The sequence below is a fragment of the Astatotilapia calliptera genome, chromosome 20, assembly GCF_900246225.1.
Source record: "Astatotilapia calliptera chromosome 20, fAstCal1.2, whole genome shotgun sequence".
Lineage (NCBI taxonomy): Eukaryota > Metazoa > Chordata > Actinopteri > Cichliformes > Cichlidae > Astatotilapia > Astatotilapia calliptera.
Window position 1 is genome coordinate 7,870,611 of NC_039321.1, and position 15,616 is coordinate 7,886,226.

Below are 15,616 nucleotides of genomic sequence, written 5' to 3' on the forward strand. Positions count from 1 at the left end.
GCCTGCTTTACACACAAACATGTGCATAGGCCTACAGTATTGTTACTGTAAAGTAATTTAATGCTCAGTAATGACCACTGAAATTTCACAATGTTACTGCAAATAACTCGTTTAATTTCATCGTTCAATCATTTCTTTTTGAGATAAAAATAAAAACAACACAAATGAAGTAACATATTTAACTAAAAATACAAAGAAAATTGATTTAGGCCAACAATCAATATTATCAAAATTTCTTAGCACAGGGAAGAGTAAGTAATGTAGATGCTTACTAAGTTTGGGATTTCTACATGAATGTGAGGGACTTGTCTTAACAGAGTGTTGTTTTTGTATTGCAATGAAAGACATCTTGATTCATACCAATAACTAATAACTTTCATAATATAACTGAAACTCAAAAACATAACATTTATAAAAAATAATAAAATTTAAAAAAAACATTAAAAACTGGAAATTAATTGAAAGTGATTGAAATTAAATACTACAGTAATTTGAAAAATAACATTTTCAAATGACTTTATGAAGTCCTCACCAATACTGGAGCTATAGGAATTAAGAGGAACAGCCAGGTACTGCTAATCAAATGCATCTGATTAACTGATGGTCAGTAAGTGTGACTGCCTCTATAAAAGAATACATTTTGGCTGTTTATTGGTTTATTCAGGTGTACGTTAACACATTGCCACAGTCTGCATGTCCCAGCAAATTCAAAGTCAAACCATTCAATGTTCAAAGAAAATGAAAAATAACATACCAAGACCTCAGTGAGCATGTTAAATGTTGAAGTTAATGACAGCACCATTAGAAAAAAAAAACTGAGCATGTATGTTTTGGAAAGGTTGACAGATAAGACTTGAGTAGATATGTTTGACCACAATGCAGAGAGAACCAGAGAACCACGTCTGGTAAACCAAACATAGTATATCAGCACAAATGGTAAATGGACTGGTTCTTATATAGGGCTTTTCTACTCTATCTGAGCACTCATAGCACTTTATACAGCTAATTAATTCGCCCAGTCACACAAACACTTTTTATAAGCTGTTAAGTGCTCACTATCTAATATTCACACACATTCACACTCTGATGGATGCATCGGAGAGCAACATGGGGTTAGTATCTTGCCCAAGGATATTTTTGGCATGCAGACTGGAGGAGCCTGAGATCGAACCATCAACCTTCTGGTTAGTAGCTGACCTGTTCTACCACCCCAAACAACCCACAGCCAAACAACCCATACCAACTGTCAAGGGGGGTGGAGGGGTGATGATTTGGGCGCCTTGCTGTCACTGAGCTGAACTCCTCTGCATTTCAAAGGACTGCACAGACTCCTTTGAAAACTTTTTTCTAATGAGTTATCACATGTACATAATAAAAACTGCTATACTGGCTAAAGTTAGTACAACAAATGAATATAGTGGTCTATTAGCTTTTGCTAGTGTTGTGTATGGAAAATGAAAAATGACAGAGAGATTGCCTTTTCTTACACAGTACATTGAAACATTTATAGTCAAGAAAAGTAGGACAATAATAGCTCATAACCATATGTCAAACAATAGTCAAACTAATTCTTTCAATCAAAATATCCCTTAATTTAAATCAAATCAAGTCCACACAGGCAGCCTGAAAACAATGAGGCAGAGAAGAAAGAGAAGTGTAAGCTGCAGGTGATGAATTAAACACAAACACACACAGACACTTACATGCATTAAGCGATGAAAGACTTTCCCAAGGCTCCAAATTAAAGCTGATGGCCATAGAAACCTTGTAATCACTTGTGGTGCCAATTTGCTGCAGAGACGAAGGGGAGCAGAGGAGCAGATGTGTGCCAGAATACCTTAGGATGATTTCTTAATAGCGTTATAAATCCATTCATGCATCACAGGCATACCAACACCACTGACAGCCTGCTGTTAGACTAGACACCACAGGCCTTTAAGCACCTGCTACACAAACACAAGTTATCTGGCCCACACATTTCTCTTTCTTACAGTTTATACTGGCGCAAGAGGCAACAATTAAGAGTGTTATTTGGTTGTTGTAGCTCAATTCTGCCTTATGGACAGTTATGAAGACTCTGATGCTTAACAGAGTTTGCAACAACAAAGCCATGAAACTGCTGATACTATGTAATCTTCCTTTCACTTATGTTTAGCCTTTTGCAGTTCCTTACCTCCACAGGGGCTTAGCCAGACTGCTCAGCTAGTTGTAGCTCACAGCTGTGGCCATGCACACTCTCATTTAATTAAAGGAGCACTTCTGTATGACTGCGCAGTCAGCAGTTCACTCCTCGGTTATTGTAAAAGGTAGGCAAACTGAGCCCCAGAGTTCCCTTCATTAGCACTTGCTTGTTGCTAGTGTCTCTTGCGCTAGTACGTGCCACCCCCTGCCAGTGACGTGAAGTACTGGATACTGCCCCTGATTACTGATCAAGGTAGAACATAGGAAAATTTTAGATAGTCGGATAAAAGATGAAAGTTTAAGCAGAGGACGGATTTTGGCAAGAACGCATTTCATAAATTGCAGAATAATGTCAAGATTATTGACAATATCTTCAGTATGTTTCTTCTGCTCTTGTTCACTTCAAAACATTTCCTGCAAAAGTAAAGTGACTCTTAGACACAGAATGTTCGCTACAGAATTAATAATAAGTAGGTGAACCTGTCATTTTGTATCAGGTTGTGCAAACAAACGTCCGTGTACCTGTTCCAGATCCTTCTCCTCATTAATGTTAAAATCAAGTCCGTGTTTTGCTCCCTGGGCCTGCAGCCAACAACATTTCACATATTTTAGTTAAACAGGCTTGTACACAATGTGATTCTATTAATACTGACACGACATGCAGTAAGACAGTTGGCATACAATGAAATCTCCTTTAACTGTGTGAAAGCAGTTACTCCAAAGTGCTCTTCAAAGACCTAGACTTTTGCATTACAGAACTAAAGTATACTTTAAAATCATTTGTTATCCATGCTAAGTAATATTTTTTTTATCAGTAACCAATTTTTACAGAGCTATTTTACTTTCTATTTAGAAATGTACAACATAATCTATTTTATTAATCTTCTGAATTAAAAAAATATTAACAATTTTCTACCTTTTCACCTATAATAATTTGCTATTGTCTTCCATGGTGTGTATGTCATGTTAGATTAATAAAAAGGCTGCTCTAGCTCATGTGACAATGAGAAACAATATGAGAGACTAAATCAGATACAGAGCATACAGCATGTGCCATGACCTTGGTGTAACGTACAGCTTTGTTTGTTGTGGCGCTTACTCTGTCACAAAACCCTGTGATATTTCTGTTTACCTTTGCTGAACCAGATAAGGTGACAAAAGCTGTACTAAGAAGAGGAATTTTTCACTTAAGAAAAAAATATATTTTTCTCCTCTGTTTAATCTGTCCCCATATCCCTAACCTTAGAGGCTTTAAACAGCATGTGTTTGTATGTGATGTTTTGAAAAGGATTTGTCTGATAAGGTTATTTTATGCAGAGAGGCCTACCTTTGAGTAGACTTCCCTCTCTCCAGAGGTCTGCTGAGCAAACAGAATGGCATCATGAACAGAAAGAAAGAGATTACTGCGGGCAATATTGCCATCTTCAAACGCTCCCCCGGCCTCCAGTTCTTCATACACCTGGGCTGAAAGTAAGGCAACTAATATTATACAGGGACAAAGACATTGTTAAACGTAGTGATTTTGCCTAACGCGCCTGTAGTATTGTAATTACAATTCTCTAAGGCAGGAAACAAAAGAAAATTTGCAGCTTTAAAGTAATCAAGCATGATAAACTACAGTCACTGTGGATCTTCCCTTTATCTCGCTGGGAAATTGAGATTACCTGCACAAAATGTTAAGCAATGTCTAACTTGTTTTCCTCTGACAGAGCACTTCACAGAGCTAATGGACTCAGTGCTTTATGAATGATTAGGTCTTTGTTGCCATGCCAACTGTACAGAGTAGCCAACAGGTGTGAACAAATGCAGGTAGTTTAAGATTTTACCTTGAACGTTAGCCAGGTACAGTTTAATGCCCAGCATCGTGTAGCCCGAGTTCATCTGCGTGGAAAATGAAAGAAAGAAAACCTGTCATGGACATGCACATACATGAACTTACAACGAAATCCAATTATTAATGCTCTCATAAAAAGGCTCGGCTGAACAGCATCTGGCTAACTGAAAATGAAATATTTGAGAAAAAAGTAAGGCATCCTTTCATGATTCAAAAATGTGTTCAACGCAGGTTAGAAGCTCTCTTTTTCTATTTGGACATAACTGCCTCAGTCTCTTTGATATGGGAATATCAAAATGAGAAATTCTCTGAAATTATAATTTGTGTTAATTAACTTAGCTGTTAGACATCCATTTTATATTATTAAACATAATAAAACCCCTTTCAAAAAACTTTTGCTGCCAATTTAAACTATTTTCCAATCTAAAATAACTGCATCTTTAATCTTTTATGGTTACTTTCTGCACCATAAAATTTTTTTAAAAAATTTAGTGTACTTATATTACATTACATTAATCCTATATTGTATTAATCCTGACTCTGTTAGCACAGGAGAGAACTTTATAACCTTTATCAATGCTTTTATGCCCATCAGGTCTATGAAGCAGACCCCCGCCATGTCGAGGATTAGGGTGTGGAAGGGCACTGGCTGAGGCTCCAGGGTGAGAACAGGGGGACTGGATGGCTCTTGGTCAGGCAACTGCTCACCAAGTTCAATGTCATTACAGTGGAAGTTGACATAGCTTGTAGGAAGTTCAGCATTGTTGGCACTGCCATCGTTCATATCAAAGTCATTTTGCAGTTCAAGCTGAGATATGGTCTAGATTTACAGGAAACAAATACAGAAAGGTACAGAAAGGTCACAAGTTGTACTTTCAGTGAATCACCTTTAACTCAGTGGGATATATATCAACAGTTGGATGGCCCGTAAATTACATGAGTCTGATGTCATATGAACTTGATCCTACCTGAGCTTTCATGTTAACCAAAGAGCTGAGTTTCCGCCTTCTTGACGTTTTGTCCTTATCTTGTTTCACTTTTTCCTTCTGTTCTTTGTCCAAGAACTTCTGCCTGGCCAGGATAAGTTTGCCAGGGTCCAGCCCAGTCTAGGTATACAAATACTATATAAACATTTACATGTCACATGAACACATGGCCAACCTTGCCTGACGGGAAAAGTGGCCATTTTGTCTTACCTTTTTGATGACTCTCTGGCGAAATATTTCCACATTTGCAAAGTAGATTGGTGAGCAATAGTTAACTATTTTCACACCTGTTACTGACATGACCTGTGGAGTTGTTACAAAAAAATGAGATGCAATTCACCCCAAGTAATTTCTTATGGTAAAAAAAAAAAGATATATACTTAATATACCTTGCTGTACGTCTTTGGATTTCTGTAGATATCTGTATCCTTAATTTGAACAATTGTTGAACCATTGCGACTGTAAGGAAAACGTAGTTATGAAAAACTAAAACAGTAGAGCTCATTTTTGGTTCAAATGTACTACATGTTCATACAGTTTACTCACAACTGTGTCTTGAATATAACTACCAGGATGGAAAAACTCACTCCGATAGCAACACCATAAGGCAAGCTTAGAAAGAATGTGGCCAAGAATGACACAACCCACACACACTAAAAAAGAGACAATAAGACATGAAAAAAATATAGTAAAAAAACCCCCACTGCATTATGCTTCAATATCATATCAAATAATTTAAATTACACAGTCCAGTTTGCTCTTCTTCCATAAGTAAAAGGGATCAGAGAGCTGTAGGAGCGTGTTCTTCAGGTTTACTGCAATCAACGCTCCAAGCACTGACTTGGAGAAACAAAGATAACTGAAGTTACTTAATATGTCTCAGTTGTTCTCTTACGTCTGTATGTTTTGTATGATATTTCAGGTTCACACTGTTATGTCCACTTACTTTTGGGAGTGGCTTTAGATAGATTCCCAGGGCGAGCATGGTGACCATTACTACTAGCATTACACACAGACTGGCAAACTACAAGAGAGCAGTAGTGCAGTAGTTAGGGGCTTTGGTAAACATTTGCTGTATTTATAGTCCATACTAAATCTTCCTCAGTAGGTTCTTAGTTATAATTTGAGTATGATCTGCACTCACTTGTGAAGTTCCTCCAGCACTGTCAACAGCCAGCGTTACAGACAGAGCACAGCAGATCACATGGATCTTAAAGAAAGACCCAAGGAAATTGCTGCAGCCTAGAGCCAACATTTCCTATTCAAAAAGACCATTTCAGTGTTGACAAAAGTGAAATAAAATACACTTCTTACATTTTTAAGAGAGATGCAGTTTTTCAAACCTGGTTGGGATTCACATCATAGCCATGCTTAGCTGCCAGTGTCCTGCCCATAGCTAAGTTGATGACGTATCCGACAATAGCCAGAGAGAAAGCTGTGCTCAACATGTCTTCCCACTGACTCACTGTTGGGAGGATCGGTGCAGGAAATCTAGAAAACAGAGACAAGAAACAAATCAGAGTTAAACATTCTTTAATGACTTTCATGAATAACAGTAGGACAAAAAAGCTGATGTCTGCTTTACCCCAGAGGAATATTGCCCACAATGTCCATGTGGTAGATCTCAGGAAGATGCAGCGGACCTGAGATGGCTGTGGCCACCACCACCTGTGTAAAACAGGAACAGAAATCACGCTACATTCTATTATATACTGTTAATTCTCTTATGTGCACCCAGAAAAACATCTGTGCAACAGCTATCTCAAATATCTAAAAGAAAAAATTTTAACTACTTACGACGATGATCTCAATAGGAATAGGGAAAGGAAGTTTATGACGAAAGTGGAAACCTAGTTCTTTCACCACAATCAAAACTGCACTGCTGACCAAAGCAAAGACTAAGGAGGCTATATTGGTATCAGGAAGGCCCAATATTATATCCTTGAGAGTCTGTTTGGAAAGAAATCATTTTCAGCAAATCATAATTTTGCAAAGTATCCGATCATATTTTCTTTAATAATGAATGGGTAACTTACATATATAACAGCCAGCGGACCACTGTAAGATGGCACTGTGATGCCAAAGATGTACTTGAGCACTGAAATTAAGATTTGCAGTCCTGCAGCAGTCATGAAGCCTCTGACAAACGACTCTGACAGATAGATGGCTACAAACCCAAACTGCATGAAGCCAAGACCAATCTGCACAGACATAAATCATACTCAGTGTGCCACCTTTAAACTATATCCCATATTCCTTTCAGATTTTACCTTAAAGGACTGAGCTTTTAGTGGTATAAGTACCTGTATGATTGCAGTGAGACAAGCCAGAGTACCAGATATAGCCAGACGAACTTCATTCATCCTGTCAGTGTCCACTACTGTGGCATTAAGAGTGGCATTGAAATGACTGAAATCCGACTCAGGGGCTAGCCTAAGACACACGATTCCCACCATAATGCTGAGAACAGCAAAAGTACCTAGACATAGAAAGTAGGGTGTCACATCTATTTTCCTTGCCATATTGCAAAGCGGGCAAAGTCAGGCTCAGTGCAGCACCATGCAGCTCTGGTAACTTATCACTGTCATCACACAAAATTGCTGTAGATAAATCATTCTGATTTACCTGGGACCATCTGGTGAGCAGTGCCCATGAAGAAATATGGGATGAGGGGGAAGAAAGAGGAATAGAGACCATTGACAGGAGGAAGATTTGCAAGGAGAGCAAAAGCCATGCCTGGAAAGAAAAGAAGCTGTCAAATAAATAATAAAAAATAACACAAAAACTGTTATCCACTCCACCAGCTAGCATCAGTCAAAGGCTGTTATACAGAGTTATCTGAGAGTAGAAGATTGACTGACCTTGGGGAACCTGAATGGTGCCGGCGCTGACCCCACTAATGACATCACACAGCAGGTTTTCTTTTACTTTGTACTTGGGAAGCCAGCTTAGAACCGGCAGGTGTTTAAGTAACAATCCTTTGAGCCTGGGTACAGAACATCTAACACAAAAAAACAAAAAACTGTCTTAGAAGATCTCTGGTTTTCTGCTTGTTCATTTATAAAAGTCAATAACACACATGTAAACTTGAGTTCTAGTTATGTATCCCCGTGCTTTTGAATATAATACAGAGGCTTATCAGAAGAGTTTGTGTGAGAGAAAAGCACGTTGTTCATGTTGACTGTGCAGTAAGATTGCAGTTCGGTACCTGAAGAGTTTCTTTACTTTTTCTCCAACAGGGAACTGTCGACTCTTTTTGTCAAATTCTCTGTCAAAGTCAGGGAGGTTATATGCCGGCCTGTCAATCACATAACGTGGGCTTTCCTGTTGCATGGCTACAACATAGCAAAATATATTAAGCAGGCAGATATTTTATGCAATGTCTTCAAAGTGAAATTTAACACATTAATATAGTAAGTCATTTGGTGTCTTTTTTGTTTAAATTTGTCATTAATTCATGAAAGTATCCATAAAAACTCAACAGCATACCTGGAACTTTATACTTCACCTTTCCCGATACTAAACCTGGCCCATATTTTAAGTGTAAGGTCCTTATCTAACCTTGATGAATGAAAGATCAGCCAAAACTTCACGGGACTAATAAAATGTTTGATCTACACTGGGTAAATAAAAGATCATGCACAAGTTTATTCAGTCCTCGGTAATCCTTTTCTCCATGCAGGAGAAAAACTTATGTTATTTTTCACCAGAATGACAATACAATACATTATGAATACACAGATATTTTTACTTTTTATATTGAACAGATGATCCAACAGCTGTCAGTTGTAATTGTTGTTATATTTTTATAAACTGTTAAACACTAAACAGGAAAAGAAGATTTTAAAGAAATAAAGCTAAAAAGAGATATAACTGCATTAAGAAAATGAAATTAGATTTAGCCTTTTTGTCTAATAAATAAATCTCCAATATGGAAATACTGTGTGAATAATATATCTTATCAATATCACAACCTAGGGATATTACATTACATCTCTTACATATAACCTGTTAATGTAAATAAGCGATTCCTAACAACTGGTGTATGCCTGTAGTGTGACTGATTGCAGCTGACTAAAATGCCGTGTGTAAAGGCAAACACAATTAGACAGATGTTAAAGCTCAACATAAAAAAAGAAATTTTGTTGTACAATGTTAAATAAAAAACAGAAATTTTAAGACACTGTACTTACTTTTGCCTTGCTTACTCTTGAAGCACGTCTGCAGATGTTTGACTCAAATGAGACTTGTTTGATTACTTTTGAAGTAATGCTAAAGACCTTCTACACCTGCTGGGTGGAGCTTAAAAGGATAAAGCCTGGTGCTGTGAAATACACTGCTCAAAAATTTAAAGAAACACTTTCAAACACATAATGAAATCATAAGGATGCCACATCATTTAATGAAAATTATCATTATCAAACCATAGATGGCTGAATTCAAAGACAACAAAAAAATCAAAGTGAAAAAATAATACAGCATGCAAGTCCATTATGCTGAATTTTCATTGTAGCAACTCAAAATTGTATTCAGATGTATGTGAAGGCCCAAGATATGCATACGTGACAACGTCAGGGGATGCTCCTAGCGAGACCATGGATGGTGTCTTCTGGGGATCTCCTCCCATATCTGGACCAGATGACTAAGCTACTGGGCAGTCTGAGGTAGCATAGAATGGACCAAAACATAATGTCCCAGAGCTGTTTTACTGGGTTTCAGCCAGGCGAGTGTGAGGGGCAGTTAGCTGTTTCAGTTCCTTTATCTTTCAGGAACTGCTTGCATACTCCTGCCACGAGGCCAAGCACTGCCTAGCCAGTAGAGGTCTGTCCGTCCATCCACAATCAAACCAGTCATGCTGAACAATGTTACCAGAAAAATAATGTTCTCCATGGCATCTCCTGACCTTTTAACATCTGGTCTCATCTATTAAAAGTACAGGAACCAGTGCTGGACTCCCAATTCCGGTAATATTTGGCAATATACTAATCAGGCTCCACAGTGTCAGGCAGTGAGCACAGGGACCACTAGAGGGCGTTGGGCCTTCAAGCCACCCTCATGAAGACTGTGCCTCATTGTTTGGTCTGAAACATACACACCAGTGACCTGCCGGAGGCAATTTCATAGGGCTGCAGCAGTGCTCATCCTGTTTCTCCTTGTACAAAGAATCAGATACTGGTCTTGCTAATGAGTTAAAGGCCTTCTATTGCCCAGTCCAGCTCTCCTAGAGCTTACATTCTCCTCCATGCTTTGGAGACTTCCCTGACAAAGCGTTCTAGCAATGTCACACACTGATGTGCTGTCCTGGGAGAGTTGGACTACCTGTGCCGACTCATGATACCAGTAATGATGCTGACTCTAGCAAAATGCAAAACCAGTGAAAAAAGTCATCAGAAGAGATGAGGAAGGAAAAATGTCAGCTTCCATCTATAAAAACATTCCTGTTTGAAGGCTTGTCTCATTGTTGAATTTCACTAAAACAAATTAAATAAAACTGATTAACAATCCCTCTGCTACTTAACTGACCACATCAATGTCCTAGAAATTTAACTGACTTGATGGTATACTCTGACTGAAGTGTTCCTTTAATTTATTGAGCAGTGTAGTTAAATTGGTTAAACTTCTGATTGCCAAATGTGCCGTTTCATCAGTGTGCTACCGAGCAAGGACACAAGATGTAATTACCAATAAATGTATTTTAATAGGTTCAGTTTCTATATACATGTAGCATCCTGATATTCATACTTATCAACAGAAACACACAAACAAAAATACTACTTTACATATGTTATGGGAAAAGGGTAGACATAAGATAGAGCTGGAACTAAACCAATTACAAACCAGTTTAATTTGGCGAATACAAGTAATCCTGCTAACTGCAACAAAATGATACATACAAACACCTTCTTTTCACAAAAAAAGGGTGAGACAGACATGACAATGTGTAACACATGATTTTGTCCCATTGTATTAGAATTTGTGTGCAAAACAATGGCATCAATATCATAGACTAAAGTGCAATTATATAGTAGTTCCATTTGTGTTTTCTCTAAAAGAGGAATGCCAGACTTCAGATAACCTCTCGACATAAAATGAAAGTCTCCCTCTGGTGGAACAAAAAGAAAAGCACAAACTTCACATGAAGGCATCGCCTTCAAGAATGAGAGAACAATAGAGCACTTCTTCCTTTCTTACAGAAGCATGAATGCTCTTAACATTTCACATGACAGAAAGCTTTCGATGAGAACACAAAACTTTATATCTGCAGCTAAATTTCCAAAAACATAGTTCAACGAATAAATTGACAATGACAGAAATGTTATGAGAACCAGTCATTTTCCAAACAAAAACTGTGAAAAGCTGAGAGTACTGTTTGTGAATGGTGCCAACAGTAGTAAAATGCTGCAAGTACTGGTGATACGTGGCTACATGTAGCAACATGTACATGGACTTGTAGGGGAAAAAATATAAAGAAGTGAGTGTATACATTTTTTCATGAGTCTGTATAAAACCAATGCCGCAGAGGATTTTCATCAAAAAGTAGGATGCACATAAAACATATTTAACTCATCTAAGACAGACATTTGTATCTGTACACAGAAGTGAAGGTGAACAAGTTTCAGTTAAGTTTATATAAACAAAACGTTCTCGATAATGTTGCCATTTTTGTTAGTGCACTGCAACAGCTTGATCTTTGTAGTAATGCTTCACACATAATGTTTAGTCGTGATACTAAAATAACAAGCGCCAATAGCAATAGCAGAGTAGTGCAGCAGAATAAAGAACTTGGTATTGAACAGTGGTATTGGTATTGTCTAGCAAATCCTGGACTATAATAACTATAAAACACTTCTCAAACATTAAGTCAGTGACTATCAGGAGATATGAGTATTCTGCAGTTGAGTGCTGACTGTTTGAGAGCTAATTTGGATGAAAACAATCACTCGCTGTCAAGCTAGTATAACTTTTAAGGTAAATGGTTTTAATTTTGGTTTCGATTTTATGGTTGAGTATTTTAACTTTCATTTGAAACACTAATCACTGGATTAAAAGCCTGTTATGGAGGGGATTTTCTGACTGTTTAAAAATGAAACAATCCAAAGATGTAGCTGTTTAAAACCACCTGCACGTCTCAAATGTCCTCCACAAATTCATTCAAAAGCAGCTGACGTTTTCAGAGGTTTACAATTTCTACAGGACTGTAGCACGTAGGCCATTAAAAGTGGGAGAACAGGTTACTATGCAAATACAGAGCTTGTTAAGCAAGTGCAGCAAATGCAGCACCATGTGATAAAAGTCTGATGATTTTTTTTTTTTTTAAATCTAGCCATGTCTGCTTTTCCTCTTCTTTATTATAAAAGCTCATTGTCCATCTCCCGCTGGCAGCCTAAAACCCCTTAAGTCCACCAAAGTCTTTAAAATGAGTACTGACTAAAAATCACTGAGGATGCTGATGTCCGCAAACTCCTGGCGGTAATTGTATGAGTAGTAGGCCAAGAGGGAAGACCATTTGAGGGTCAGAAAGCTCCACACACAGGAGAGGTAGAAGCTCTTCGGGTCAGTGAAAGCTGTGGGACAGAAAAAACAAGGTGGTTACTACTAGAGTTACAACAATCCTCACCTCTCTGAGTATTTGAATTGTCAGTCACTTATTTTAACATAAATGAACAACAATACAAAATTCATTAAAAAAAAAAAAAAAAACAGGAACAGAAAAGACAAGATTACATTGCTTCTGTGCGATGGCCATAGTTAGGAAGATAATAAAGGCAGCCACAGCCAAAACTGAGAAGAATACTCCAACAGCGATGAAGAATCTAAGACCCTTGAGCCAGGTTCGCCAGTAGTCCTGACGGTACATGATGTGTGTGATGAGAGCCCAGAGCGCTAAAACTCCTGTCAAGACAGAAAAACACAGATTTCGATTGAGTATGATAACACTGCAGCCTGAAGACTACAGAAAACCACCACGTGACAGTAATTTATGGAAATTACAGTGTTGTAATAGAATGTAATAGACTACTCCCATACAAAACAAGAAAAGACTACTATTTTAGAAATTTTCTGCAAAAAAATGTGTTTTAAAACAAAATTTACATGATACTCAGAAATGCAAGTAAATCACTTAAATTACTCAATTATTGAAGTTAATTAAAAAAGAACAATACGGTTTTTCTACTTGAAAGATAAATAATTATAATTTAGCATTAAAAATATCATTACAATTTTTTTTTAAAAATCATAATGTACCAATAATGCATTGTATCTTATAAAGATTTCAGTGACGGACTAAATTTTAAGAGTCGTTATATGATTATGGCGCTTAACTGTCCAGGCCTACATCGCGATTAGGATGCCTGACATGGCTAAATGCGCCGATATCCCGTGATAAAGTCATTAACTGTTTGCAGTGTTTTTAGTTAATGCTATGTGTTTCAACATACCTGACAGGCCTCCCATAGCCGCCGTCCATGGTTGTTTATATGCGATATTCCAGACCAAGAAAGCCGACAGTCCAAACACAGTACCAACAGTAGCATATCCTATTTTAATGTATATGTTGGTGACTCCCATGTTGGAATATTGCTACTGTTAGCCAACGTTAGCACCGTCGTCGAAGATAAAGGAGTATTTTTTTCCCCTCAAAACAAACTATTAATAGGTTAAACCACAGCTTACTGCCACATTATGCAATACCCTAAGCTACAGGAAAAGGACGAAATGAATTTCCCCTCCGCTAAAGAGGACCCAGGGAGAGACCGACAGCTATCCCTGCTAGCAAAACTCTATTTCGAAATAGAGATCAGTCACTTCATGTGCCTTGTACGTAATACAAAGACGAAAATGGCGTTAAGATTTCCAGCTAGCAAGCAACATCAAAATAACAACAGACGAGCTTATCCGATGTACGCCGCAAAGATGTTAGGCTATCATCGAGAAAACAAAACCACCCCGGAGAGCTGCCTCTTCATCCGCAGAGGAAATATTTATTTCAGTAAAAAACTTTCGTTATTGGTCTTTACCTGCCACTCGCTGTTACACGACAAAGGACAAACAAATGAACTAGCATTGCTAATTCAGGGAAAAAACGAATTTCTATGCTCTGTTTACAAAAATTTGCCATACTATCACCTCCCCTTTAAATATCTTTGTACAGAGGAAACCCCCTTCTTATCGACACACCGCCCCTAGTGGAGCAAAGAGAAACAGCATTTCTCTTAGACTTCTCTAATGGAGCTTTGTAGAATTAAATGTGTTGTGCAAAGTTGTAGGCACTGAAAACAAAATAGGAATTTATAAATTTTTAATTTGTTTATTAACTTCAACCCATTGCCTTTAGTGTTTGTGTGCGCTGCACTCTCTGGGACTTTTGTTTTGAGCACCTTAAAGACCTTTGCGCAACTATTCTGCAAATTTGAACAGCTTTAATGTATTATAATTTAACAAATGTCAGAGGTGATTTGTGAAAGAAGGACAAAACCAAGAGTGAAAGGGAGGGTTTACAAGATGACAGTGAGACCTGCAATGATGTATGGTTTGGAGACGGTGACACTAACAAAAAAGACAGGAGGCCAAGCTGGAGGGTGCAGAGCTTAAGATGCTAAGATTTTCACTGGGAGTCACCTGGATGGAGAGGATAAGAAATGAGGATATCAGTGGGAAAGTTTAGGTTCAACAGTTTGTGGACAAAGTTAGAGAGGCAAGGCTGGGTTGGACATGTGCAGAGGAGGAATATAGGGATATTTGAATATGAAGCTGGTAAGTAGGATGAAAAGATGAAGACTGCAGAGAAGGTTAATGGGTGTATTGAAAAAGTACATACAGGGGGCTGGGTTATCAGAAGAGAATGCTAGGAATAGGGGAAGATAATCCACCGTGGGGACACCTGAAGGGAGCTCCGAAAGAAGAAGTGTCATGATTACTTGATCAGGTCTCTGAAGACAATTTTATGTTGAATGCTTGATGCTTGAATGCATGATGCTTGATCAGATGTACTTTTGATAAATAAGAATGTAAGCATCTAAAATCCCTATAACTTATACAGTGCTGTAGTGCTGTTCATACATTTGCATTTTGGTCACACACAAAAAACTAACTGACCTGAGATGAATTTTTAGTTTGTCTCTTTTCTTTCTGTTTAATGCATTAGAAGTTTATGAGTAAAATGTCAAATGTTTATGTGGTCATAAGGTCAGACAAATATATCACAGTATTTTCCTGCACAAATGGACATGTGTTAATGCAGCTGCACACAGAAAAGAATAACACCAAAGACTGTATTCAAAGTAAATCATGGCTCCTGGCTAACAGTGGCAGGCATGAAGCAGTTTTCCCATGGAAAAACATAATGTATTTATAATCTCACTATGAATGGAACAGTGATAAGGATGTATAGTAAAGCGTACTGACTTTTTTTCTCAGAAGCTGAGCCTCATAGATTTCCTGTGGTTGTCTGCAGCTCGTCTACAGTCGAGACTGTTAAACAAGAAAACCACATAACCTAGTTCTGATGAACTGCAATTCACATTGCTTAGATTCAAATTCTGTCTTCATATTCTCACATACATTGCCATGTATCAGTGCTGTACTAAGCCCATGCCCCCGGGCACTCTTTTCA

General features: G+C 37.9%; 2 protein-coding genes across 2 annotated transcripts; both read right to left on the reverse strand.

Annotated features, from left to right (window-relative positions):
* Positions 1-1,112: 1,112 nt before the first annotated feature.
* Positions 1,113-10,256, reverse strand: LOC113013939 (solute carrier family 26 member 9). Its single transcript, XM_026155183.1, has 21 exons — positions 9,195-10,256; positions 8,210-8,336; positions 7,863-8,002; positions 7,627-7,737; positions 7,305-7,480; positions 7,038-7,202; positions 6,799-6,951; positions 6,587-6,669; positions 6,345-6,492; positions 6,146-6,259; positions 5,948-6,025; positions 5,746-5,841; positions 5,548-5,654; positions 5,391-5,460; positions 5,212-5,304; positions 4,984-5,121; positions 4,584-4,835; positions 4,008-4,062; positions 3,509-3,645; positions 2,704-2,763; positions 1,113-1,623 (listed from the first exon to the last, which is right to left on the reverse strand). The coding sequence occupies exons 2-21, from the start codon at positions 8,332-8,334 to the stop codon at positions 1,600-1,602; spliced, it is 2,325 nt and encodes a 774-aa protein (XP_026010968.1). The 5' UTR covers positions 8,335-8,336; positions 9,195-10,256; the 3' UTR covers positions 1,113-1,599.
* Positions 10,257-10,674: 418 nt separating this feature from the next.
* slc48a1a (solute carrier family 48 member 1a) lies at positions 10,675-14,167 on the reverse strand. Its single transcript, XM_026155075.1, has 3 exons — positions 13,443-14,167; positions 12,727-12,894; positions 10,675-12,566 (listed from the first exon to the last, which is right to left on the reverse strand). Exons 1-3 carry the CDS (start codon positions 13,570-13,572, stop codon positions 12,430-12,432), a joined length of 435 nt encoding a protein of 144 aa, XP_026010860.1. The 5' UTR covers positions 13,573-14,167; the 3' UTR covers positions 10,675-12,429.
* Between the last annotated feature and the right edge of the window lie 1,449 nt (positions 14,168-15,616).

What these genes read in the sequence shown, in the direction of transcription:
- slc48a1a (XM_026155075.1), bottom strand. Translation starts at nt 13,572, where the DNA reads ATGGGAGTCACCAACATATACATTAAAATAGGATATGCTACTGTTGGT. An exon ending in GGCTATGGGAGGCCTGTCAG is followed by an intron (nt 12,895 to 13,442) that starts GTATGTTGAAAC and finishes CTGTCTTGACAG; the next exon opens with GAGTTTTAGCGCTCTGGGCT. An exon ending in GGCCATCGCACAGAAGCAAT is followed by an intron (nt 12,567 to 12,726) that starts GTAATCTTGTCT and finishes TCTGTCCCACAG; the next exon opens with CTTTCACTGACCCGAAGAGC.
- LOC113013939 (XM_026155183.1), bottom strand. Translation starts at nt 8,334, where the DNA reads ATGCAACAGGAAAGCCCACGTTATGTGATTGACAGGCCGGCATATAAC. An exon ending in GCCAGAGAGTCATCAAAAAG is followed by an intron (nt 5,122 to 5,211) that starts GTAAGACAAAAT and finishes TTGTATACCTAG; the next exon opens with ACTGGGCTGGACCCTGGCAA. An exon ending in GTACCTGGCTAACGTTCAAG is followed by an intron (nt 3,646 to 4,007) that starts GTAAAATCTTAA and finishes CCTTACTTTCAG; the next exon opens with CCCAGGTGTATGAAGAACTG.